We start from the raw sequence: 24,245 nt of genomic DNA, 5'->3' as shown, positions 1-24,245 counted from the left end.
GGACATTGGGGACAGCGGGACATTGGGGGGTGTGGGGGACATTGGGGACAGCGGGACATCGGGGGGTGTGGGGGTGTGTGCAGGATCTGGGGAGATGTGCAGGGTGTTGCGAGGTGTGAGGACAAGGGGACGCAGGGGACGTGGGGGGATGTGAGGACATTGGGGACATTGGAGGGTGTGGGGGACATTGGGGACATTGGGGCTCGGGGATGTGCAGGATGTTGGGGGAGGTTGTGGGGGCATGGGGACACTGGGGGACACTGGGGGGGCACTGGGAATTGTAGGGGACATTGGGGACACCGAGGGATGTATGGGATATGGGGACATTGGGACACAGTGACATTGGGACATCGGGGACGTTGGGGGTGTGGGGAGGTATGGGGACATTGGGGGCACTGGGGGACATGGGGACATTTGGGGGCATTGGGGACATTGGCATGTGGGACACGGGGACACGCTGGGGACAGGGTGGTGAAGGGGGAACCGAACTCATCTTTGTGTCCCCCATGTCCCCCATGTCCCCCATGTCCCCACATCCCCATGCCTGCCTGGTGTCCCCAATGTCCCCTCAATGTCCCCAATGTCCCCCTTTATCCCTGTGGTCCCCGTGTCTGCCATCTCTTCCATATCCCCATATTCCCCACTGTCCCTGTGTCCCCTCCCTGTCCCTGCCCTGTCCCTTTGTGTCTCCTGGGTGTCACCATGTCCCCACTGTCCCCATGTCCCCTCACCGTCCCCACTGTCCTCATGTCCCCACACTGTCTCTTCACTGTCACTGTGTCCCCACTGTCCCCATGTCCATCTATCCCTGTGTCCCTTTGGTATCCCTCTGTCCCCTCCCTGTCCCCTCACTGTCCCCGTGTCCCTGCACTGTCTCCACACCCCCTCACTGTCCCTGCATCCCACTGTCCCCATGTCCCCTCACTGTCCCCATGTCCCTGTGTCCTCTCCCTGTCCCCTCACTGTTCCTATGTCCCCATGCTGTCCCCTTATCCCCACGCTGTCCCTGTGTCCCCTCTGTGTCCTCTGGATGTCGCCCATGTCCCCACGCTGTCCCCTCACTGTCCCCCTATCCCCCTATTCCCCTGATGTCCCCGTGTCCCCTCATGTCCCCCGTGTGTCCCCTCCCTGTCCCCGTTTCCCTTCACTGTCCCCATGTCTGTCTCCAATGTCCCCTCACTGTCCCTTCACTGTGTCCCCACTGTCCCTATGTCCATGTCCCTCCATGCCCCTCCCTGTCCCCGTGTCCCCTCCCTGTCCCTCCATGTCCCCATGTCCCTTCACTGTCCCCATATCTCCATATTCCCCTCCCTGTCCCTCCATATCCCCATGTCCCTTCTTGTCCCCATGTCCCTGATGTCCCCTGTGTGTCCCCTTGGTGTCCCCTCACTGTCCCTGTGCTGCCATGTCCCCTCCCTGTCCCCATGTCCCCGTGTCCCCTCACTGTCCCCATGGCCCTTGTGTGTCCCCATGTCCTCTCACTGTCCCCACATCCCCACGTTCTCCTGATGTCCCTGTGTCCCTGGGCTGTCCCCATGTCCCCGATGTTCCCATGTCCCCTCCCTGTCCCCATGTCCCTTGTGTGTCCCCATGTCCCCTCACTGTCCCCATATTCCCAAATTGTCCCCATGTCCCTTCCTGTCCCCATGTCCCCTCCCTGTCCCCATGTCCCTGGGCTGTCCCCATGTCCCCAATGTTCCCACGTCCCCTCACTGTCCCCGTGTCCCTCCCTGTCCCCCATGTCCCCGCTGTCCCCCGGTGTCCCTGATGTCCCCATGTCCCTCCCTGTCCCCCATGTCCCCGGGCTGTCCCCATGTCCCTCCCTGTCCCCCGGTGTCCCTGGGCTGTCCCCATGTCCCCAATGTTCCCACGTCCCCTCACTGTCCCCGTGTCCCTCCCTTTACCCCATGTCCCCGCTGTCCCCATGTCCCCGCTGTCCCCGCAGGCGTCGCAGACGCCGTCGACGCTGAACCCGGTGCTGCCGGCGTCGGAGCGCACGGTGGCCTGGGTGTCCAACATGCCGCACCTGTCGGCCGACATCGAGAGCGCGCACATCGAGCGCGAGGAGTACAAGCTCAAGGAGTACTCCAAGTCCATGGACGAGAGCCGGCTGGACCGGGTAGGGCAGGTGTGACTGCCACAGGTGTGAATGGGACAGGTGTGCCCAGGTGTGACTGAATGATACAGGTGTGCTCAGGTGTGTGAGTGACCCAGGTGTGAGGGGTACAAGCTCAAGGAGTGCTCCAAGTCCATGGACGAGAGCCGGCTGGACCGGGTAGGGAAGGTGTGAGTGACCCAGGTGTGAGTGTACAGGTGTGCCCAGGTGTGTGACTAGTACAGGTGTGTGATTGGTACAGGTGTGATCAGGTGTGTGACTGGTACAGGTGTATAATTGGTACAGGTGTGTGAGTGATACAGGTGTGCCCAGGTGTGAGGGGTACAAGCTCAAGGAGTACTCCAGGTCCATGGACAAGAGCCAGCTGGACCAGGTAGGGACTCAGGTGTGAGTGCACAGGTGTGAGTGATCCAGGTGTGCCCAGGTGTGCTCAGGTGTGTGACTGGTACAGGTGTGTGAGTGACCCAGGTGTGAGCGGTACAAGCTCAAGGAGTACTCCAAGTCCATGGACGAGAGCCGGCTGGGCCGGGTAGGGCAGGTGTGACTGCCACAGGTGTGACTGCCACAGGTGTGACTGGGACAGGTGTGAGTGACTCAGGTGTGCTCAGGTGTATGATTGGTACAGGTGTGTGAGGGATCCAGGTGTGAGGGGTACAAGCTCAAGGAGTGCTCCAAGTCCATGGACGAGAGCCAGCTGGACTGGGTAGGGCAGGTGTGACTGCCACAGGTGTGACTGCCACAGGTGTGACTGGGACAGGTGTGAGTGACTCAGGTGTGCTCAGGTGTATGATTGGTACAGGTGTGTGAGGGATCCAGGTGTGAGGGGTACAAGCTCAAGGAGTGCTCCAAGTCCATGGACGAGAGCCAGCTGGACTGGGTAGGGCAGGTGTGACTGCCACAGGTGTGAGTGACACAGGTGTGAATGGGACAGGTGTGCCCAGGTGTGACTGAATGATACAGATGTGCTCAGGTGTGTGATTGGTACAGGTGTGTGAGGGATCCAGGTGTGAGGGGTACAAGCTCAAGGAGTGCTCCAAGTCCATGGACGAGAGCCGGCTGGGCTGGGTAGGGCAGGTGTGACTGCCGCAGGTGTGACTGCCACAGGTGTGCTCAGGTGTGCCCAGGTGTGCCCAGGTGTGTGACTGGTACAGGTGTGACTGAGTCACGCAGGTGTGACAGATACAGGTGTGAATGATACAGGTGTGCTCGGATGAGCCCAAGTGTGCAGGGATCCAGGTGTGCTCAGGTGTGAATGACACAGGTGTGCTCGGACTGAGCCCAGGTGTGCAGGGCTCCAGGTGTGCTCAGGTGTGAATGGTGCAGATGTGCACAGATGTGCCCAGGTGTAGTGATCCAGGTGTGCTCAGGTGTGTGTGGTACAGGTGTGCTGAGATGTGCTCAGGTGTGCAAGGATCTGGTGGACGATGCTGGTGGAGCTCAGGTGTGCTCAGGTGTGCAGGGATCCAGGTGTGCAGATATTCCCGTATCCAGGTGTGCCCAGGTGTTCAGGGATCCATGGGATGGTCCTGGTGGAGCTCAGGTGTGCAGGGATCCAGGTGTGTGCAGGTGCCAGGAGATGATCCTGTGGACCCTGGTGTCCCTGGATCCAGGTGTGCCAGGATCTAGGTGTGCTGGGAGCCAGGTGTGCCCAGGTGTGCCGGGATCTAGGTGTGCTGGGATCCAGGTCTGGAGATGTTCAGGTGCACAGGGATCCAGGTGTGCCCAGGTGTGCAGGGATCCAGGTGTGCAGGGATCCAGGTGTGCCCAGGTGTGCAGGCTTCAGGAGATGACCCCATGCACCTCAGGTGATGATGCTGGTGGATCTCAGGTGTGCCCAGGTGTGCCCAGGTGCCCCCAGGTGTGCCCGATGGCAGGTGGGGAGTATGAGGAGGAGATCCAGGTGTGTCAGGTGTCCCCAGGTGCATCAGGTGTCCCCAGGTACCGCAGGTGTGCCCAGGTGTGCTCAGATGTGCCTGTAGCTGGGTGTAGGTGGTACCCAGGTGTGCCCAGGTGTGCAGGGCCCTGCAGTGTCCCTTTGGCAGGTGAAGGAGTATGAGGAGGAGATCCAGGTGTGTCAGGTGTCCCCAGGTGTCACCTCTGGCAGGTGAAGGAGTACGAGGAGGAGATCCACTTGCTGAAGGAGCGGCTGCACAGGGACAGGGGGGTGTGACAGGTGTGCCCATAGATGTGCCCCGGTGTGACAGGTGTGACAGGTGTGCCCATAGCTGTGCCCAGGTGCGACAGGTGCGCCCATAGCGGGGTGTAGAGGTTCCCATGTGTGACAGGTGTGCCTGTAGCTGTGCCCAGGTGTGGCCAGGTGTACCCAGGTGTGACAGGTATGCCCATACCAGGGTTGTAGCTGTGCCCAGGTGTGCCTGTAGCTGTGCTCAGGTGTGGCCAGGTGTACCCAGGTGTGACAGGTATGCCCATAGCAGGGTTGTAGCTGTGCCCAGGTGTGCCCAGGTGCGCCCAGGTGTGGTCAGGGCCCTGCAGTGTCCCTCTGGCAGGTGAAGGAGTACAAGGAGGAGATCCACTCGCTGAAGGAGCGGCTGCACAGGGACAGGGGGGTGTGACAGGTGTGACAGGTGTGCCCATAGCTGTGCTTATGTGTGACAGGTGTGACAGGTGTGCCCATAGCAGGGTTGTAGCTGTGCCCAGGTGCGCCCAGGTGTGGCCAGGGCCCTGCAGTGTCCCTCTGGCAGGTGAAGGAGTATGAGGAGGAGATCCACTCGCTGAAGGAGCGGCTGCACAGGGACAGGGGGGTGTGACAGGTGTGCCCATAGCAGGGTTGTAGCTGTACCCAGCTGTGCCCAGGTGTGACAGGTGTGCCCATAGCGGGGTGTAGAGGTTCCCATGTGTGACAGGTGTGCCCATAGCTGTGCCCAGGTGCGGCCAGGTGTACCCAGGTGTGACAGGTATGCCCATAGCAGGGTTGTAGCTGTACCCAGCTGTGCCCAGGTGTGACAGGTGTGGCCAGGGCCCTGCAGTGTCCCTTTGGCAGGTGAAGGAGTACGAGGAGGAGATCCAGGTGTGTCAGGTGTCCCCAGGTGTCACCTCTGGCAGGTGAAGGAGTACGAGGAGATCCACTCGCTCAAGGAGCGGCTGCACAGGGACAGGGGGTGTGACAGGTGTGCCCATAGCTGTGCCCAGGTGTGACAGGTGTGCCCATAGCTGTGCTCGTGTGTGCCCAGGTGTGCCCATAGCGGGGTGTAGAGGGTTCCAGGTGTGCCCAGGTGTGGCCAGGGCCCTGCAGTGTCCCTTTGGCAGGTGAAGGATTACGAGGAGGAGATCCACTCGCTGAAGGAGCGGCTGCATGGGCACAGGGGGGTGTGACAGGTGTGCCCATAGCTGTGCCCAGGTGTGACAGGTGTGCCCATAGCGGGGTTGTAGCTGTGCCCAGGTGTGCCCAGGTGCGGCCAGGTGTGGCCAGGGCCCTGCAGTGTCCCTTTGGCAGGTGAAGGAGTACGAGGAGGAGATCCACTCGCTGAAGGAGCGGCTGCACATGTCCAACCGCAAGCTGGAGGAGTACGAGCGGCGCCTGGTGACGCAGGAGGAGCAGACCAGCCGCATCCTCCTGCAGTACCAGCAGCGCCTGGAGCTCAGCGAGAAACGGCTCCGGCAGCAGCAGCAGGAGAAGGACTCGCAGATCAAGAGCATCATCGGCAGGTGAGGGACACACGGGGACAGCGGGGACACCCTGGGGACACGGGGACAGATGGGGGACAATGGGGACAGACAGGGACACACAGGGACACGGGGACATGGGGACAGACAGGGACACAAAGGGACATGGGGACACATGGGCACTCGCAGATCAAGAGCATCATCGGCAGGTGAGGGACACACGGGGACAGTGGGGACACCCTGGGGACACAGGAACAAACAGGGGACAGACAGGGACATGGGGACAGACAGAGACAATGGGGACATGGGGACAGACAGGGGACACGGGGACACACAGGGACATGCACGGACGCACAGGGACAGGGCACACAGGGATATCAGGGACACTGGGGACACAGGGACACACAGGAACACTGGGGACAGACAGGGGACACTTGGGCACACAGGGACATGGGGACACACGGGGACTCACAGATCAAGAGCATCATCGGCAGGTGAGGGACACACGGGGACAGCAGGGACACCCTGGGGACACGGGGACAGATGGGGGACATGGGGACACACAGGGACACACAGGCACTCACAGATCAAGAGCATCATCGGCAGGTGAGGGACACAGGGGGACAGCGGGGACACCCTGGGGACACACGGGGACATGGGGACAGACAGAGACATTGGGGACAGACAGGGACATGAGGATACAGAGGGACACAGGGACATGGGGACACACGGGGACAGTGGGGACAGACAGGGACACACAGCGCCATGGGGGCTCGCAGGGACACGGGGACTCACTGATCAAGAGCGTCATCGGCAGGTGAGGGACACACGGGGACAGCCTGGGGACACGGGGACAGACAGGGGACAGATGGGGACAGACAGGGACATGGGGACACAGAGAGTCAGGGGCACAAAGAGACTCACAGAGCAAGAGGATCATCAGCAGGTGAGGGACAAACAGGGACAGCCTGGGGACACAGGGACATGGGAACATGGGGACATACAGGGACAATGGGACAGACAGGGACAGACAGGGACAATGGAGACATGGGGACACACAGAGATATGGGGGTACAGGGACACACAGGGACATGGGGACACATGGCGACTTTGGGGACACACAGGGACTCGCAGATCAAGAGCATCACTGGCAGGTGAGGGACACACAGGGATACACAGGGACACTGGGGACAGACGGGGACATGGGGACACAGAGGGGACATGGGGATATAGGAGTACAGGGGATGCAGGGGCACACAGGCACATGGGGACACACAGGGATTCGCAGATCAAGAGCATCACTGGCAGGTGAGGGACACACAGGGATACACAAGGACACTGGGGACAGACGGGGACATGGGGACACAGAGGGGATGTGGGGATATAGGGGTACAGGGGACAGCTAGGGGACGCAGGGGCACACAGGGACATGGGGACACACAGGGATTCGCAGATCAAGAGCTTCATTGGAAGGTGAGGGACACACAGGGACAGCGGGGACAGCCTGGGGACACGGGGACATTGGAGACACTGGGGACACACGGACATGGGGACAGACGGGCACATGAGGACAGACAGGGGACACAGGGACACACAGGGCCAGGGGCACAAAGGGACTCACAGATCAAGAGCATCACCGGCAGGTGAGGGACACGCGGGGACAGCAGGGTCAGCCTGGGGACACACTGGGACACAAAGGAACATGGGGAACATGGGGACAGATAGGGACATGGGGACAGACAGGGGACATGGGGTACACAGGGACATGGGGACACACAGGGACATGGGGACAGACAGGGTGCACAGGGATATGGGGGTACAGGGACACATAGGGACATGGAGACAGCCTGGGGACATGGGGACACACAGGGACATGGGGACAGACAGGGTACACAGGGATGTGGGAGTGCAGGGACACACAGGGACATTGGGGACAGACAGGGCCAGGGGCACAAAGGGACTCACAGGTCAAGAGCATCATTGGCAGGTGAGGGACACATGGGGACAGCGGGGACACCCTGGGGACACACTGGGACACAAAGGAACATGGGGACACACAGGGACATGGGGACAGACAGGGGACATGGGGACAGACAGGGACATGGGGACACACAGGGACATGGGGACAGACAGGGTACACAGGGATGTGGGAGTGCAGGGACACACAAGGACATTGGGGACAGACAGGGGACATGGGGACATGGCGGGACAGGGACATACACGGGCACACAGTGACTCGCAGATCAAGAGCGTCATTGGCAGGTGAGGGACACACGGGGACTGCCTGGGGACATGGGGACACACAGGGCCATGGGGGTACAGGGATACACAGGGACAGACAGGGACAATGGTGACGTGGGGACACACAGGGACATGAGAGTACAGGGACACACAGTGTCACACAGGGACTTGCAGATCAAGAGCGTCATTGGCAGGTGAGGGACACACGGGGACAGCGGGGACACCCCTGGGGACACACGGGGACATTGGGGACACACACAGCTATGGGGACAGAGGAACAGACGGGGCTGTAGGGGACAGACAGGGACACAGAGGGACACAGGGACAGGGGCACACGGGGACTCACACATCGAGAGCATCATCGGCAGGTGAGGGACACACGGGGACAGCGGGGACACCCTGGGGACACGGGGACATTGGAGACACTGGGGACACGCGGGGATATTGGGACACACAGGGACACTGGGACATGGGGACAGACAGCGATACGGGGATACAGGGACACACAGGGACATTGGGAACATACAGGGACAGAGGGACACACAGGGACATGGGGACACACAGATCAAGAGCGTCTTCATCAGATGAGGGACACACGGGGACAGCGGGGACAGCCTGGGGACAGCGGGGGCACACAGGGATATGGGGACACACAGGGACATTGGGACATGGGGACAGAGGGACATTGGGACATGGGGACACAGAAACTCACAGATCAAGAGCATCATCGGCAGGTGAGGGACACATGGGGACAGCGGGGACATGGGGACAGAGAGGAACCGGGGACACACAGGACACGGGGACATGGGGACACACAGGGTCAGGGGCACACGGGGACTCGCAGATCGAGAGCATCATCAGCAGGTGAGGGACACATGGGGACAGACAGGGACAGCAGGGACATGGGGACAGACAGAGACTCTGGGGACAAACAGGGGTATGGGGACATGGGGACAGACAGGAACACCAGGACACAGGGACATCGAGGGGACAGTGGGGACACGGGGACTCACAGATCAAGAGCATCATGGGCAGGTGAGGGACCCACGGGGACAGCGGGGACAGACAAGGACATTGGGGACAAGGGGACACGCAGGGACAATGGGGACATTGGGGACACTGGGGACATCAAGGGGACAGACACAGTTATAGGGACAAACAAGGATATGGGGATACAGGGACATGGGGACACTGGGGACACAGGGACTTGGATCAAGAGCATCATCAGCAGGTGAGGGACACACGGGGACAGCCAGTGGCATGGGGACACGGGGGCACACAGGGACGTGGGGGCACACAGGGACATGGGGACACACAGGGATGTGGGTGTACAGGGACACATGGGGACAGTGGGGACAGACGTGGGGATGTTGGGGACAGAAAGGGACACAGGGACACGGGGACAGCCAGTGGCACGGGGACATGGGGGCACACAGGGATGTGGGACACACAGGGACAGCCAGGGCACATCAGGGACATGGAGGGGGACACAGGGACATTGGGGACACAGGGACACGGGACACAGAAGGACATGGGGATGACACAGGCACACGTAGGACGTGGGTGACACAGAGGTGACAGGGGCCATGGGGACATCACAGTGTGGCCCATGTGTGTCCCCAGGGCGCTTGCATGTCCCCAGGGGTGTCCCCAGGGTGTCCCCGTGTCCCTGAAGGTGTCCCCAGGATGTCCCCGGGTGCCCCTGGGCTGTATCACAAGTGTCCCCATGACCTTGAGGTGTCCCCAAGGTGTCCCCAGAATTTTCCCTGTGGCTCTGGGCATCCCAAGGTGTCCCTGGGCTGTCCCCGGGTGTGTCCCCCTGTCCCTGGGTGTGTCCCCATGACCCCTGAGGTTGTCCCCGTGTCCCTGGGCTGTCCCTGGGTGTTTCCCCCTGTCCCTGGGCTGTCCCCTCTGGCCCGGGGCGTGTCCTTGGGTTGTCCCCCTGTCCCTGGGCTGTCCCTGGGCGTGTCCCCGGGTGTGTCCCATGTCCTTGGGTTGTCCCCATGCCCCTGGGTGTGTCCCTACATCCCCGGGCTGTCCCCAGGTGTGTCCTCCTGTCCCTGGGTGTGTCCCCATGTCACTGGAGGATGTCCCTGGCTGTGTTCCCATGTCCCCGGGGGCTGTCCCTGGGCTGTCCCCATGTCCCCGGGAGGTGTCCCTGGCTGTGTCCCATGTCCCCGGGTGTGTCCCCATGTCCCCGGGGGGTGTCCCTGGCTGTGTCCCCTGTCCCCGGGTGTGTCCCCTGTCCCCGGGGGCTGTCCCCCTGTCCCCGGGAGGTGTCCCTGGCTGTGTCCCCCTGTCCCCGAGTGTGTCCCCTGTCCCCGGGGGGTGTCCCTGGGCTGTCCCCATGTCCCCAGGAGGTGTCCCTGGCTGTGTCCCCATGTCCCCGGGTGTGTCCCCCTGTCCCCGGGGGGTGTCCCTGGGCTGTCCCCATGTCCCTGGGAGGTGTCCCCGGGTGTGTCCCCATGTCCCCGGGAGGTGTCCCTGGCTGTGTCCCCCTGTCCCCGGGTGTGTCCCCCTGTCCCCGGGGGGTGTCCCTGGGCTCGGCCGGGGATGTCCCCGGGGGGGTGGCAGCATGACCCCGGTGAAGCCTGGCCCCGCAGGCTGATGCTGGTGGAGCAGGAGCTGCGCAGGGATCACTTGGGCGCCCACGACCCATCCGAGGGCCGGCGGCGGCTGCTCGACGCTCAGGTGGAAATTACAATGTCATTGCTCTGCTCCGTGTGACATCGGCCATCCCACGCCGCGCTGGGGGCGGGCTGCGGGTCCCTGGGGGTCCCTATGGGGGTGTTTGGGTGTTTTAGGGGCGTTATTGGGGGTCCCTAGGGGGGTATTTGGGTGTTTTGGGGGCGTTATTGGGGGTCCCTATGGGGGTATTTGGGTATTTTGGGGGCGTTATTGGGGGTCCCTAGGGGGGTATTTGGGGGCGTTATTGGGGGTCCCTAGGGGGGTATTTGGGGGCGTTATTGGGGGTCCCTAGGGGGGTATTTGGGTGTTTTGGGGGCGTTATTGGGGGTCCCTAGGGGGGTATTTGGGGGCGTTTTTGGGGGTCCCTATGGGGGTATTTGGGTGTTTTGGGGGCGTTATTGGGGGTCCCTAGGGGGGTATTTGGGGGCGTTTTTGGGGGTCCCTATGGGGGTATTTGGGTGTTTTAGGGGCGTTATTGGGGGTCCCTATGGGGGTATTTGGGTATTTTGGGGGGGTTATTGGAGGTCCCTATGGGGGTATTTGGGTGTTTTGGGGGCGTTATTGGGGGTCCCTAGGGGGGTATTTGGGGGCGTTAATGGGCGTCCCTATGGGGGTATTTTGGGGGTTTTGGGGGGAGTTATGGCCGTCCCTAGGGGGGTTTGAGGGGGTTTTGGGGGGATTATTGGGGGTCCCGGGGGGCTATTTGTGTATCTTGGGGGGGTTATTGAGGGTCTATGGGGGTATTTAAGTAGTTGGGGGGGTTATTGGGTGTTCCTAGGGGGGTATTTGGGGGGTTATGGGTGTCCCTAGAAGGGTCTGGGGGTATTTTGGGGGGGTTATGGGTGTTCCGAGGGGAGTTTGGGTGTCCCTAGGAGGTATTTGGGGAGGTTTTGGGGGGTTATGGGTGTCCCTGTGGGGGTATTTGGGTATTTTGGGGGGTTATGGGTGTCCCTAGGGGGGTATTTGGGTATTTTGGGGGAGTTTGGGTGTCCCTAGGAGGTATTTGGGGAGGTTTTGGGGGGTTATGGGTGTCCCTGTGGGGGTATTTGGGTATTTTTGGGGGGTTATGGGTGTCCCTAGGGGGCTTTGGGGGGGCCTGGGGGGGTTTAAGGATGTCCCGAGGGGGTATTTGGGGGGTTATTGGGGGTATTTGTGGATTTTGGGGGTGTTAAGGGTGTCCCTAGAGGGGTTTGAGGGAGTCTGGGAGGGTTTTGGGGGGTTATGGTTGTCCCTAGGGGGCTCTGGGGGGGGTTTTGGGGGATTACGGGGGGCTATGGGTGTCCCCATGGGGGTATTTGGGGGAATTTGGAGGGTTATTGGGGGGATTTGGGGGGGTCATGGGTGTCCCTAGAGGGGGTCTGGGGGTATCTGGGGGGGGTCATGGGTGTCCCTAGGGGGGTTTGGGGGGGGTCTGGAGGAGTTTTGGGTGTCCCAGAGGGGTATCTGGGTATTTTGGGGGCATTATTGGGGGGCTTATGGGAGTCCCTGAGGGTATTTGGGGGGGTTTGGGTGTCCTGGGAGGGTATTTTGGGGGCTTTTGGGGGGGTTAGGGGTGTCCCGAGGGGGTATTTGGGGGGGTTATGGTGTCCCGGGGGGTATTTGGGGGGGTTTGGGGTGTCCCGAGGGGGTATTTGGGGGGGTTGTGGTGTCCCGGGGGGTATTTGGGGGGGTTATGGCTATGCCTAGGGGGGTTTGGGGGGGTTAGGGGTGTCCCGAGGGGGTATTTGGGGGGGCTAGGGGTGTCCCGGGGGGTATTTGGGGGGGTTGTGGTGTCCCGGGGGGTATTTGGGGGGGTTATGGCTATGCCTAGGGGGGTTTGGGGGGGTTATGGTGTCCCGAGGGGGTATTTGGGGGAATTTGGAGGGTTATTTGGGGGGGTTTATGGTGTCCCGAGGGGGTATTTGGGGGGGTTAGGGGTGTCCCGAGGGGGTATTTGGGGAATTTGGGGGGGTTATGGTGTCCCGAGGGGGTATTTGGGGGGGTTATGGTGTCCCGAGGGGGTATTTGGGGGGGCTAGGGGTGTCCCGGGGGGTATTTGGGGGGGTTATGGCTATGCCTAGGGGGGTTTGGGGGGGATTTCAGGGCGTTGTGGGTGTCCCGAGAGGGGTTTGTGGGGGTTTTGGGGGGGTTGTGGGGGTCTCTGGTTGTCCCCGCGGGGGTTTAGGGGTGTCCCTAGGGGGGTTTTGGGGGGTAATTTGTTGTCTCTGGGGGGCGTTCGGAGATTTTGGGGGGGTTTAGGGGATTTTGGGGTGTTATTTGGGGTCTCTGGGGGTATTTGGGTGTCCCGTGGGGGGTTTGGGGGGGTCTGGGGGGCTTTTGGGGGGGTTATTGGGGGTTTTGGGGGGGTCTTTGGGTGTCCCCGGGGGGTTTTGGGGGGATAATTTGGGGTCTGTGGGGATTTTTGGGGGGTCTGTGGGTGTCCCCGGGGGGATTTTTAGGATTATTTGGGAATTTTTGGGGACCCTCGGGAGGGGCTCCTGTCACCTCTGGGGGCCTTGGGGGGACAGGGCCACCCCCGAGGGGACAATGGGACCCCTGGAAGGGGGGGACAGGGACCCCTGGAGGGGACAGGGCCACCCCCAGAGGGGACAGAGCCACCTCCAGAGGGGACAGGGCCACCACCAGGGGGGACAGGGACCCTTGGAGGGGACAACAGGACCCCAAGAGGGGACCTGAGGGGGACAGGGCTACCCCTGGGGGGACAAAGTGACCCCCCAGAAGGACAGGGCAACCCCCCAGAGGGGACAGCGCCACCCCAGTGGGGACAAAGTGACCCCTGGAAGGGACAGGGCCACTCCTGGAGGGACAGGGCCACCCCCGGTTGGGACAAGGCCACCCCTGTGGGGACAGAGTGGCCCCCTCAGGACACAGGGCCACCCCCGGGGTGACACCAGAGGGACATTTCCAGGCGGAGGTGACACCGCCCCACCCCCCACGCCAGGGACAGCGCCACCCCCGTGTCCCCAAGGCCACCCCCGTGTCCCCAAGGCCACCCCTGTGTCCCCAAGGCCACCCAGGTGTCCCCCCCCCAGTGACGGGGCCATTCCCGAGCCCCCTCCTTGGGTCGGGGACACCCCGGGGCCACCTTGGGGCCACCTTGAGGCCACTTCAAGGCCACCTCAGGGTCATCCTGGGGCCATCTCAAGGGCCACTTCGGGGTCACCTCAAGGCCACCCCAGGGTCACCTCAGGGCACCCCAGGGGCCACCTTGGGGCCACCTTAAGGTCACCCCAGGGGCCACCTCAAGGCCACCCTGGGGTCACCTCAGGGTCACCCCGGGGCCACCTCAGGGGCCACCCCAGGGCTACCTCAAGGCCACTTTGGGGCCACCTTGGGGTCACTTTGGGGCCACTTCAGGGTCACCTCAGGGCCATCTAGAGGCCACTTTGGGGTCACCTCAGGGCCACCCCAGGGCCACCTCAGGGCTACCCTGGCGTCACCTCAGGACCACCTCAGGGTCACCCCAGGGCCACCTCGGGGTCAGCCCGGCCGGGCCGTGTCCCCGCGCGGCGCGGTGGCCGCGGTGGCCCTGATGTCCCCTCCCGTGTCTCTCTTGTCACAGCTGTCCGTCAGGTAGCGCGGCCCGGCCCCGCCAGTGGCACCGGACCCTCGGCCACCGGTGACACCCCAGGTGGGTCCTTGTCCCCTCCCTGTCACCCCCCGGGCCGCACAGGGGGACCCTTGGGGACACGGATCCCACATGTCCCCAAGGCCCTCCTGTGTCCCTAAGGGACATTGGGGACCCTTGGGGACATGGATCTGGAATGTCCCCAAGCGCTCTGCTGGCCCCAAGGGACACTGGGGACACTTCACGGGTGTCCCCATGTCCTTCCCATGTCCCCGTGTCCCTCCCATGTCCTTCAGGCACACTGGGGTCATGGATCCAGGTGACCCAAGGGACATTGGGGACCACTGGGGACATGGATCTGAGATGTCCCCAAGACCCTTTTCTGTCCCCAAGGGACATTTGAGACCCTTGGGGACATGGATCTGGAATGTCCCCATGTCCCTCCCTGTCCCCGTGTCCCTCCCATGTCCCTCAGGCTCATTGGGGACCAGTGGGGACACGGATCCAGGTGTCCCCAAAGGACATTGGGGAGCACTGGGGACACGGATCCAGGTGTCCCCAAGACCCTTTTCTGTCCCCATGGGACATTTGAGACCCCAAGGGACATTTCTGTCCCCAAGGGACATTTGAGACATGGATCTGGAATGTCCCCATGTCCCTCCCATGTCCCTCATGGGAACTTGGGACTCCTTGGGGACACAGATCTGGGTGTCCCCATGTCTCTCCCATGTCCCCGTGTCCTTCATGGGCATTGGGGACTTTTTGGGGACACGGATCCAGGTGTCACCAAGGGACGTTGGGGACCAGTGGGGACACGGATCCAGGTGTCCCCAAGACCCTTTTCTGTCCCCAAGGGACATTTGAGACCCTTGGGGACATGGATCTGGAGTGTCCCCATGTCCCTCATGGGCACTGGGGACTCCTTGGGGACATGGATTCAGGTGTCCCCAAGGGATGTTGGGGACCACCGGGGACACAGATCTGAGTGTCCCCATGTCCCTTCCGCCTCCCTCAGGAACACTGGGGACACAGATCCAGATGTCCCCATGTCCCTCCCATGTCCCGTGTCCCTCCCATGTCCTTCAGGCACATTGGGGACACGGATCCAGGTGTCCCCAAGGGACATTGGGAACTACTGGGGACACGGATCCAGGTGTCCCCAAGACCCTTTTCTGTCCCCAAGGGACACTGGGGACACAGATCTGGGTGTCCCCATGTCCCTCCCGTGTTCCCATGTCCTTCATGGGCATTGGGGACTCTTTGGGGACACGGATCCAGGTGTCCCCAAAGGACGTTGGGGACCAGTTGGGACACGGATCCAGGTGTCCCCAACCCCCCAAACTGTCCCCAAGGGACATTTGAGACCCTTGGGGACATGGATCTGGAATGTCCCCATGTCCCTCATGGGCACTGGGGACTCCTTGGGGACGCGGATCTGGGTGTCCCCATGTCCCTCCAGTGTCCCCATGTCCCTCGTGGGTACTGGGGACTCCTTGGGGACACGGATCTGGGTGTCCCCATGTCCTTCCCATGTCCCCATGTCCCTCAGCCACATTGGGGAGCACTGGGGACACGGATCCAGGTGTCCCCAAGACCCTTTTCTGTCTCTAAGGGACATTGGGGACACTTGGGGACATGGATCTGGAATGTCCCCATGTCCCTCCCATGTCCCTCATGGGCACTGAGGACTCCTTGGGGACATGGATCTGGGTGTCCCCATGTCCTTCCTGTGTCCCCATGTCCCTCCCATGTCCCTGAAGGACATTGGGGACCCTTGGGGACACACATCCAGGTGTCCCCAAGACCCTTTTCTGTCCCCAAAGGACATTGGGACCCCTTGGGGACACAGATCAGGGTGTCCCCGTGTCCCTCCTGTGTCCCCATGTCCCTTGGGGACATGGATTCAGGTGTCCCCACATCCCTCCTGCTGTCCCCATGTCCCTCCTTGTGTCCCCATGTCCCCCGGGGACATGGACCGAGGTGTCCCAATGTCCCTCCTGGTGTCCTCTTGTCCCTGCCGTGTCCCTCCCGTGTCACCTGGGCACACGGATCCAGGTGTGCCCTTGTCCCTTCTGTGTCCCCATGTCCTTTAGAGACATGGGGAACCCCTTGGGGACGCTGTCCCAGGTGTCCCCATGTCCTTCCTGGTGTCCCCTTGTCCTTCCTGGTGTCCCCATGTCCTTTGTGGACACTGGGGACCCTTTGGGGACGTCACCTCAGGTGTCCTCATGTCCTTCCTGGTGTCCCCATGTCCCTTAGGGACACTGAGGACCACTTGGGGACACTGAGGACCACTTGAGGACACCACACCAGGTGTCCCCATTTCCCTCCTGGTGTCCCCATGTCCCTTGTGGACACTGAGAACCCTTTGGGGACACCACACCAGGTGTTCCCATGTCCCTTAGGGACACTGGGGACCCCTTGGGGACACCACCCCCAGTGTCCTCATGTCCCTTCTGGTGTCCCCATGTCCCTCCAGGTGTCCCCATGTCCTTGAGGACACTGGGGACCCTTTGGGGACACTGGGGACCCTCTGGAGACACCACCCCAGGTGTCCCCATGTCCCTTGTGGACACTGGGCACCCTTTGGGGACACCACCCCAGGTGTCCCCATGTCGCCTCAGGTGCCACCACCGGCCCTGTCCCCACCCCCTGGAGGTGCCACCATTGTCCCCATTGGTGTGGGGGGGGGGGGGGTTTGGGGTGGGGTTGTCACCAAATGTCCCCCAGCGCTGGCGCCGCGTCACCGTCACCATCCTCGTGTCTTGTGTCTGTCCCCATCTCACCGGGGGGGAGGTGACACCCGTGTCCGTGTGCCATGTCCTGTCACCAGGGTGGGTGGGGACAGTTCGGGGGGGTGGGGACAATTCAGGGGGGTTGGGGACAGTTCAGGGGGGGTGGGGACAGTTTGGGGGGTTGGGGACATTTTAGGGGGGGTGGTTGGGGACAATTTGGGGGGGGTTGGAGACATTTCAGGGGGTTGGGGACAGTTCAGAGGGGGCTGGGGACATTTCAGGGGGTTGGGGACAATTGAGGCAGCGCCAGGACAATTTTGGGGGTGGGGGGGACAATTTTGGGTGGGGGTGGGGACAATTTTGGGGGTCAATCTCCTCCATTTTGGGAGGGCGTGGGGACAAACCGAGGGCGTCCCGCCTTCAATTTTTGGGGTTAATTTTGGGGTGAAACTTTGAGGGTCGGGGTTAATTTGAGGGGTTCAGGGTTAAGTTTAAGGGTTCGGGGTTAATTTTAGTGTTAATTTTAGGGGTTCACGGTTAATTTTAGGGGTTCAGGCTTAACTTTAGGGTTAATTTTAGGGGTTCAGGCTTAACTTTAGGGTTAATTTTAAGGGGTCGGGGTTAATTTTAGGGGGTCGGGCTTAATTTTAGGGTTAATTTGAGGGGTCGGGGTTAACTTTTGGGGGTCAGGGTTAGTTTTAGGGGGTCCGGATTAATTTTGGGGTTAATTTTAGGGATTCAGGGTTAATTTTACGGGTCCAGGGTTAATTTGAGAGGTTCAGGGTTAATTTGTGGGGTTCGGGATTAATTTTAGGGTTAATTTTAGGGAATTGAGGTTTATTTGAGGGGTTCAGGGTTAATTTTAAGGGGTCAGGGTTAATTTTAGGGTTAACTTGAGGGTTTCAGGGTTAATTTTAAGGGGTTCAGGGTTAATTTTAGGGGTTCAGGGTTATCTTTAGGGGTTCAGGGTTAACTTTAGAGGGTCGGGGGTAATTTCAGGGGTTCAGGGTTAATTTTCGGGGGTCAGGGTTAATTTTAGGGGTTCAGGGTTAACTTTAGGGCGTCAGGGTTAATTTTAAGGGGTTGGGGTTATTTTAGGGGGTCGGGGTTAATTTGAGGGGTTCAGAGTTAATTTTGGCGTTAATTTTAGGGGGTCAGGGTTATTTTGAGGGTCAGGGTTAATTTTAGGAGTTCAGTGTTAATTTTAGGGGGTCGGAGTTAATTTGAGGGTTATTTTTAGGGGGTCAGGGTTAACTTTAGGGGTTCAGGGTTAACTTTAGGGGTTCAGGGTTAATTTGAGGGGGTTCAGAGTTAATTTTAGGGTTAACTTTAGGGGTCAGGGTTAATTTTAGGGTTAATTTTAGGGGTTCAGGGTTAACTTTAGGGGTTCAGGGTTAATTTTAGGGTTAATTTTAGGGGTTCAGGGTTAATTTTAGAGTCAATTTTAGGGGGTCAGGGTTAACTTTAGGGTTAATTTTAGGGGGTCAGGGTTAATTTTAGGGGGTCGGAGTTAATTTGAGGGTTATTTTTAGGGGGTCAGGGTTAACTTTAGGGGTTTAGGGTTAATTTTAGGGGGTCGGGGTTAATTTTAGGGTTAATTTTAGGGGGTCAGGGTTAACTTTAGGGGTTCAGTGTTAATTTTAGTGTTAATTTTAGGGGTTCACGGTTAATTTTAGGGGTTCAGGCTTAACTTTAGGGTTAATTTTAAGGGGTCGGGGTTAATTTTAGGGGGTCGGGCTTAATTTTAGGGTTAATTTGAGGGGTCGGGGTTAACTTTTGGGGGTCAGGGTTAGTTTTAGGGGGTCCGGATTAATTTTGGGGTTAATTTTAGGGATTCAGGGTTAATTTTAGGGGTCCGGGGTTAATTTGAGAGGTTCAGGGTTAATTTGTGGGGTTCAGGATTAATTTTAGGGTTAATTTTAGGGAATTGAGGTTTATTTGAGGGGTTCAGGGTTAATTTTAAGGGGTCAGGGTTAATTTTAGGGTTAACTTGAGGGGTTCAGGGTAAATTTTAGGGTTAATTTAACGGGTTCAGGGTTATCTTTAGCAGTTCAGGGTTATCTTTAGGGGTTCAGGGTTAACTTTAGAGAGTCGGGGGTAATTACAGGGGTTCAGGGTTAATTTTCGGGGGTCACGGTTAATTTTAGGGGTTCAGGGTTAACTTTAGGGCGTCAGGGTTAATTTTAGGGGGTCGGGGTTAATTTGAGGGGTTCAGAGTTAATTTTGGCGTTAATTTTAGGGGGTCAGGGTTATTTTGACGGTTAGGGTTAATTTTAGGAGTTCAGGGTTAATTTTAAAGTTAATTTTAGGGGTTCGGGGTTAACTTTAGGGTTAATTTGAGGGGTTCAGTGTTAATTTTAGGGGGTCGGAGTTAATTTGAGGGTTATTTTTAGGGGGTCAGGGTTAACTTTAGGGGTTCAGGGTTAATTTTAGGGGTTCAGGGTTAATTTTAGGGGTTAAGGGTTAATTTGAGGGGTTCAGAGTTAATTTTAGGGTTAACTTTAGGGGGTCAGGGTTAATTTTAGGGTTAAGGGTTAATTTTAGGGGGTCAGGGTTAATTTTAGGGGATCAGTGTTAACTTTAGGGGTTCAGGGTTAATTTTAGGGGTTCAGGGTTAATTTTAGGGTTGATTTTAGGGGGTCAAGGTTAACTTTAGGGGTTCAGGGTTAATTTTAGGATTATTTTTAGGGGTTCAGGGTTAACTTTAGGGGTTCAGGGTTAATTTGAGGGGTTCAGAGTTAATTTTAGGGTTAACTTTAGGCGTTCAGGGTTAATTTTAGTGGTTCAGGGTTAATTTTAGGGTTGATTTTAGGGGTTCAGGGTTAATTTTAGGGGTTCAGGGTTAATTTTAGGGTTAATTTTAGGGGGTCAGTGTTAACTTTAGGGGTTCAGGGTTAATTTTAGGGTTGTTTTAAGGGGTTCAGGGTTAATTTTAGGGGTTCGGGGTGAACTCCGGGGCGGGTCAGGGATGGTTTTTGGGTGCATTCGCGTTGATTTGGGGCCGCCCCGAGGGCCCCGCGCCGGTGCCGCAGGTGAGTGAGCCCCGCCCGGGGTGGGGCGGGGGACGCTCGGGGACACCGGGGGACAATCAGGGGACACCGGGGGACACTGAGGGGACACTCGGGGGACACTGAGGGCGGCGCTGGCCGGGGCGGGGGGGTGAATGAGCCCCCTCGGTGCCTTGCAGGAGAGGCAGCTTTCCGCCGTGGGTGCAGCAGACCCGGGTGTGATTTGGGGGGCCGGGGGGGTCCCCGGGCGGCCCCCGCCTCCGCCCCCGCCACCCCCGATCACGGCCAACGGCTGCGAGCGGCGCGGCCCCGCTGCTGAGCACTGACCCCCGCCCCGGGGGTCGCCGGGACCCCCCCCCCCTCGAACCAAACCGCACCCGCACCCCCCCTTGAGTCCCCCCGAAACCCCCCCAGCCCTGGGGGAAAAAAGGGGGAAAGGGGAGGGCGGGGGGGAGGGGGGGAACACCCGGAGACCCCCGGGGTGAGGAGGAGGAGGAGGAGGAGGAGGAGGAGGAGGCGAGGGGGGCTCGCGTTTGGGGGGGGGTCTCTGTCACGCGAGGAATTCGGGGGGGTTTGCGCGAGGAATTTTTGGGGGGGGGGGGTCCTCGTGCAGCAGATCCTCGTGCAAAGGGCTCCTCGCGCGGGGAAACGGGGGGGGCCGGGGCAGGATTTGGGGGTCCCCGTGCAACAATTTGGGGTCCCCGTGTGAGGATTTTGGGGTCCTGTTGCGGATTTTGGGGTCCTCGTTCCAGGAATTGGGGTCCCCGTGTGACGATTTGGGGGTCCCCATGTCAGGAATTTGGGGTCCCCGTTTGAGAATTTGGGGTTCCCGTGTGGATTTTGGGGTCCCCGTTCCAGGAATTGGGGTCTCCGTGTGACGATTTGGGGGTCCCCATGTCAGGAATTTGGGGTCCCCGTGCAGATTTTGGGGTCCCCGTTCCAGGAATTGGGGTCCCCATGTGAGAATTTGGAGTCCCCGTGTGAGAATTTGAGGTCCCCATGTCAGGAATTTGGGGTCCCCATGTGACAATTTGGGGTCCCCGTTCCAGGAATTGGGGTCTCCGTGTGGATTTTGGGGTCCCCGTCTGAGAATTTTGGGGGTCCCCGCGCGACGATTTCGGGGTCCCCGTTCCAGGAATTGGGGTCTCTTGGTGGATTTTGGGGTCCCCGTCTGAGAATTTTGGGGTCCCCGTGTGAGAATTTGGGGTCCCCGAGCGAGAGTTTTGGGGTCCCCCTGCAAGGGCCCCTCGTGCCACCATCACCTCACGTCACCAAGAGGAATTTGGGGGTCCTCGTGTGCCAGAGCCCCCCGAGTGTCACCAGCTCCTCACCGAGGGCTCCGAGTGTCACCCTGAGGAATTTGGGGGGCTCCGAGTGCCACCAGCTCCTGGTGTCACCAAGAGCCCCCCGAGTGCCACCACGTCCTCGTGTCACCAAGAGGAATTTGGGGGGTCCTCGTGTGCCAGAGCCCCCCGAGTGTCACCAAGAGGAATTTGGGGGGCTCCGAGTGGCCACCAGCTCCTCTTGTCACCAAGAGCCCCCCGAGTGCCACCACGTCCTTCTGTCACCAAGAGGAACGGGGGGGTCCTCGTGCAAGAGCCCCCCAAGTGCCACCAGCTCCTGGTGTCACCAAGAGCTCCTTGGGTGCCACCAGTTCCTCAAGTGCCACCAGCTCCTCGTGTCACCAAGAGCCCCTTGGGTGCCACCAGCTCTTCATGTCACCAAGAGCTCCTCAAGTGCCACCATCTCCTCGTGTCACCAAGAGCCCCCCGAGTGCCACCAGCTCCTCGTGTCACCAGGACCTCCTGCAGGAGAAATTGGGGGGGGGGGTCTTTGTGCCACCAGGAGCCCCCCGAGTGTCACCAGGCCTGGCCCAGCGGGTCCCTGGTGTCACCGGGGTCTCTCTGCCCTCGGGCACCCACCGGGACCCCCCTGAGCACCGGGACCCCCGAATTTCACCGTCCTCGTGCACCGGGACCCCCCCTCAGGACCCATCAGGACCCTCGAGTTTCCCTCCCCCCTCGGGACCACCAGAGACCCCCCCCCATCAATCAGCGCCGTCACCGAGCACCGGGACCCCCCCCTCGAGCATTGACCCCCACATTGTGCACCGGGACCACCGGAAACCCCCCCCGAATCACCGAGACCACCGGAGCCCCCCTCAAACATCGCCAGCCTCGGGCACCGGAACCACCGGAGACCCCCCCCCTAAATCACCGAACACCGGGACCCCCCCCTCCGTGCACCGGGACCACCAGAGACCCCCCCCCCCGAATCACCGAGCACCGGAGACCCCCCCGAATCACCGTGCACCGCCCCCCCCCTCGTGCACCAGCACCGGGACTGGACCCTCCTCGAGCACCGGGACCCCCCCCGTGCATTGACCCCCCCTCACCGAGCACCGGGACTGGGACTGGACCCCCCCCTTGAAACCCGGGACACCCCCGGGCACCGGGACCCCCCGGGCAGCGCCACCCCCGAGCACCGGGACTGGGACCGGACCCCCCCTCGTGTACCGACCCCTCCCCGAGCACCGGGCCCGGACCCCCCTTTGTGCCCCCCCACCCATCACGGGGGTTCCGCCCCCTCCCCTTTGACCCCCCCGGGAACAGCACCGGGACAGGGGGGGTTCCAGGAGCGGGACCGGGGGGGCTCCGAGCGCTGGGGGGGCACAGGGGGGTCCCCAGCACCGGGGGGTCCCTTGGGGCTCAATCCTGTGACCACCCCCCCCCCGTTATCACCAGGGACCCCTCCCAATTTACCGGGACCCCCCCCATTCACTGCCTCCCCCCTTCACCAACACCCCCAAAACGCTGGGACGCCCCCAGTCCATGAGACCCCCCCCCCAGTGCGCCAGGACCCCCCACTCACCGCCCCTGCACCATCCATGGGACCCCCGCCTCACCGCCCCCCACTCACCAGGACCCCCAATCCATGGGACCCCCCCCCACACTCACCAGAACCCCCAAACTCACCAGGACCCCCCAATCCATGGGACCCCCCACACTCACCAGACCCCTCCCCCCACTTCGGCACCCCCCGGGCCTCCCCCTCATTGGTTGAACCCCCCCCCGAAACGACCCCAGCCCCTCCCCTCTCGGCCCCCCCGAGCCCCCGGCCCGCGTTGGGCCCCGCCGGGGCCGGGCTGGCTCCACCCCCCGGGGCCCCCCTGAGCCCCCCCGGGCCCCCCAGGACCCCCCGAGCCCCCCCGGTGGGGCCGGGCTGGCTCCACCCCCCGGGGCCGCCGCTGAGCGGAGCCTTTCAATAAACGCCGATCGGTCTTGTAGCCACGCCCACAGCAGGGCGGGGCCGCGCGGGTCGGCCAATGGGGAGCGGGTGAGCGGGAGGGATACGATTATGAATGGGAGCGTGGGAAAAGGGGCGCGGCTCCAGGAGCACCGGCCAATGGAGAGCGGAGGGGGCGTGGCCTGGGATTGGGCGGGAAGGGGCCGGCAAGGAGTGGGGGCGTGGAAAGGGGGCGGGGCCCCAGGAGCGGCGGCCAATCGAGAGCGGAGGGTGCGTGGCCTGAGTTTGGGCGGAAAGGGGCCGGCAAGCAATGGGGGTGAAATTACCCCGAAATTACCCCCAAAAAAACCCAAATCCCCTCAAACTCCGGTCAAGTACCACGAAATACTCCAAGAATACCCCAAAATTGCCCCCCACCCAAAAAAAAAATCGAAACTCCAGTCAGGGACCATATAATGACCCCAAATCCCCACAAAATTGACCCAAATCCAGTCAGGGAGGCTCAAATCCCTGTAGGACCACCCAGATTTACTCGGGATGCCCAACACCCAGTCGGGACCCCCCAAAATCTCCTCAGGACCTCTTAAAATCCCCCCCCAGATTCCTGCAGGGCCCCCTCCAGATCCCCTCAGGACCACCCAAAATCCCCCTCACATCCTTTCACAACCCCAATTCTCCATAGCGACCCCCCAAAATCTCCACAAACCCCTCCAGGGCCCTCAATTCTCCCTCAGAAGGCCCCCAAATCCACTCCAAAGCCCCTCGGGAACCCCAGTTCTCCCTCAGGACCCCCCAAATCCCCTCATATCCCCTCAGCACCCCCAAACCCCCACACAACCCCCCTAAACTCCTTCGGGAACCCCGGTTCTCCCTCAGTGACCCCCAAAACCCCTCAGGATCCCCCACATCTCCTCATGACCCCTCACAGCCACTCAGGACCCCCCATTTCCCCACAGAACCCTCCAAAACCCCCCAAATCCCCTCAGATGCCTCCCAAATCCCCTCATGACCCCTCACAT

General features: G+C 60.7%; 1 protein-coding gene across 1 annotated transcript in view; it reads left to right on the top strand.

Moving 5' to 3' along the window:
- Positions 1 to 22,364, top strand: part of SYNGAP1 (synaptic Ras GTPase activating protein 1) — a 55,356-nt gene extending 32,992 nt beyond the window's left edge. Inside the window, exons 13-17 of the mRNA XM_058822532.1 lie at positions 1,946 to 2,119; positions 5,571 to 5,782; positions 10,585 to 10,672; positions 14,243 to 14,300; positions 21,382 to 22,364. Of these exons, the coding sequence (XP_058678515.1) occupies positions 1,946 to 2,119; positions 5,571 to 5,782; positions 10,585 to 10,672; positions 14,243 to 14,300; positions 21,382 to 22,364 (1,515 nt within the window). The remainder of the gene's footprint in view (positions 1 to 1,945; positions 2,120 to 5,570; positions 5,783 to 10,584; positions 10,673 to 14,242; positions 14,301 to 21,381) is intronic.
- The last annotated feature ends 1,881 nt before the right edge of the window (positions 22,365 to 24,245 follow it).

Source organism: Ammospiza caudacuta, chromosome 33, assembly GCF_027887145.1.
Source record: "Ammospiza caudacuta isolate bAmmCau1 chromosome 33, bAmmCau1.pri, whole genome shotgun sequence".
NCBI lineage: Eukaryota > Metazoa > Chordata > Aves > Passeriformes > Passerellidae > Ammospiza > Ammospiza caudacuta.
Note: the sequence above shows the minus strand (reverse complement) of the source record. Positions and strands in the feature narration are given on the sequence as shown.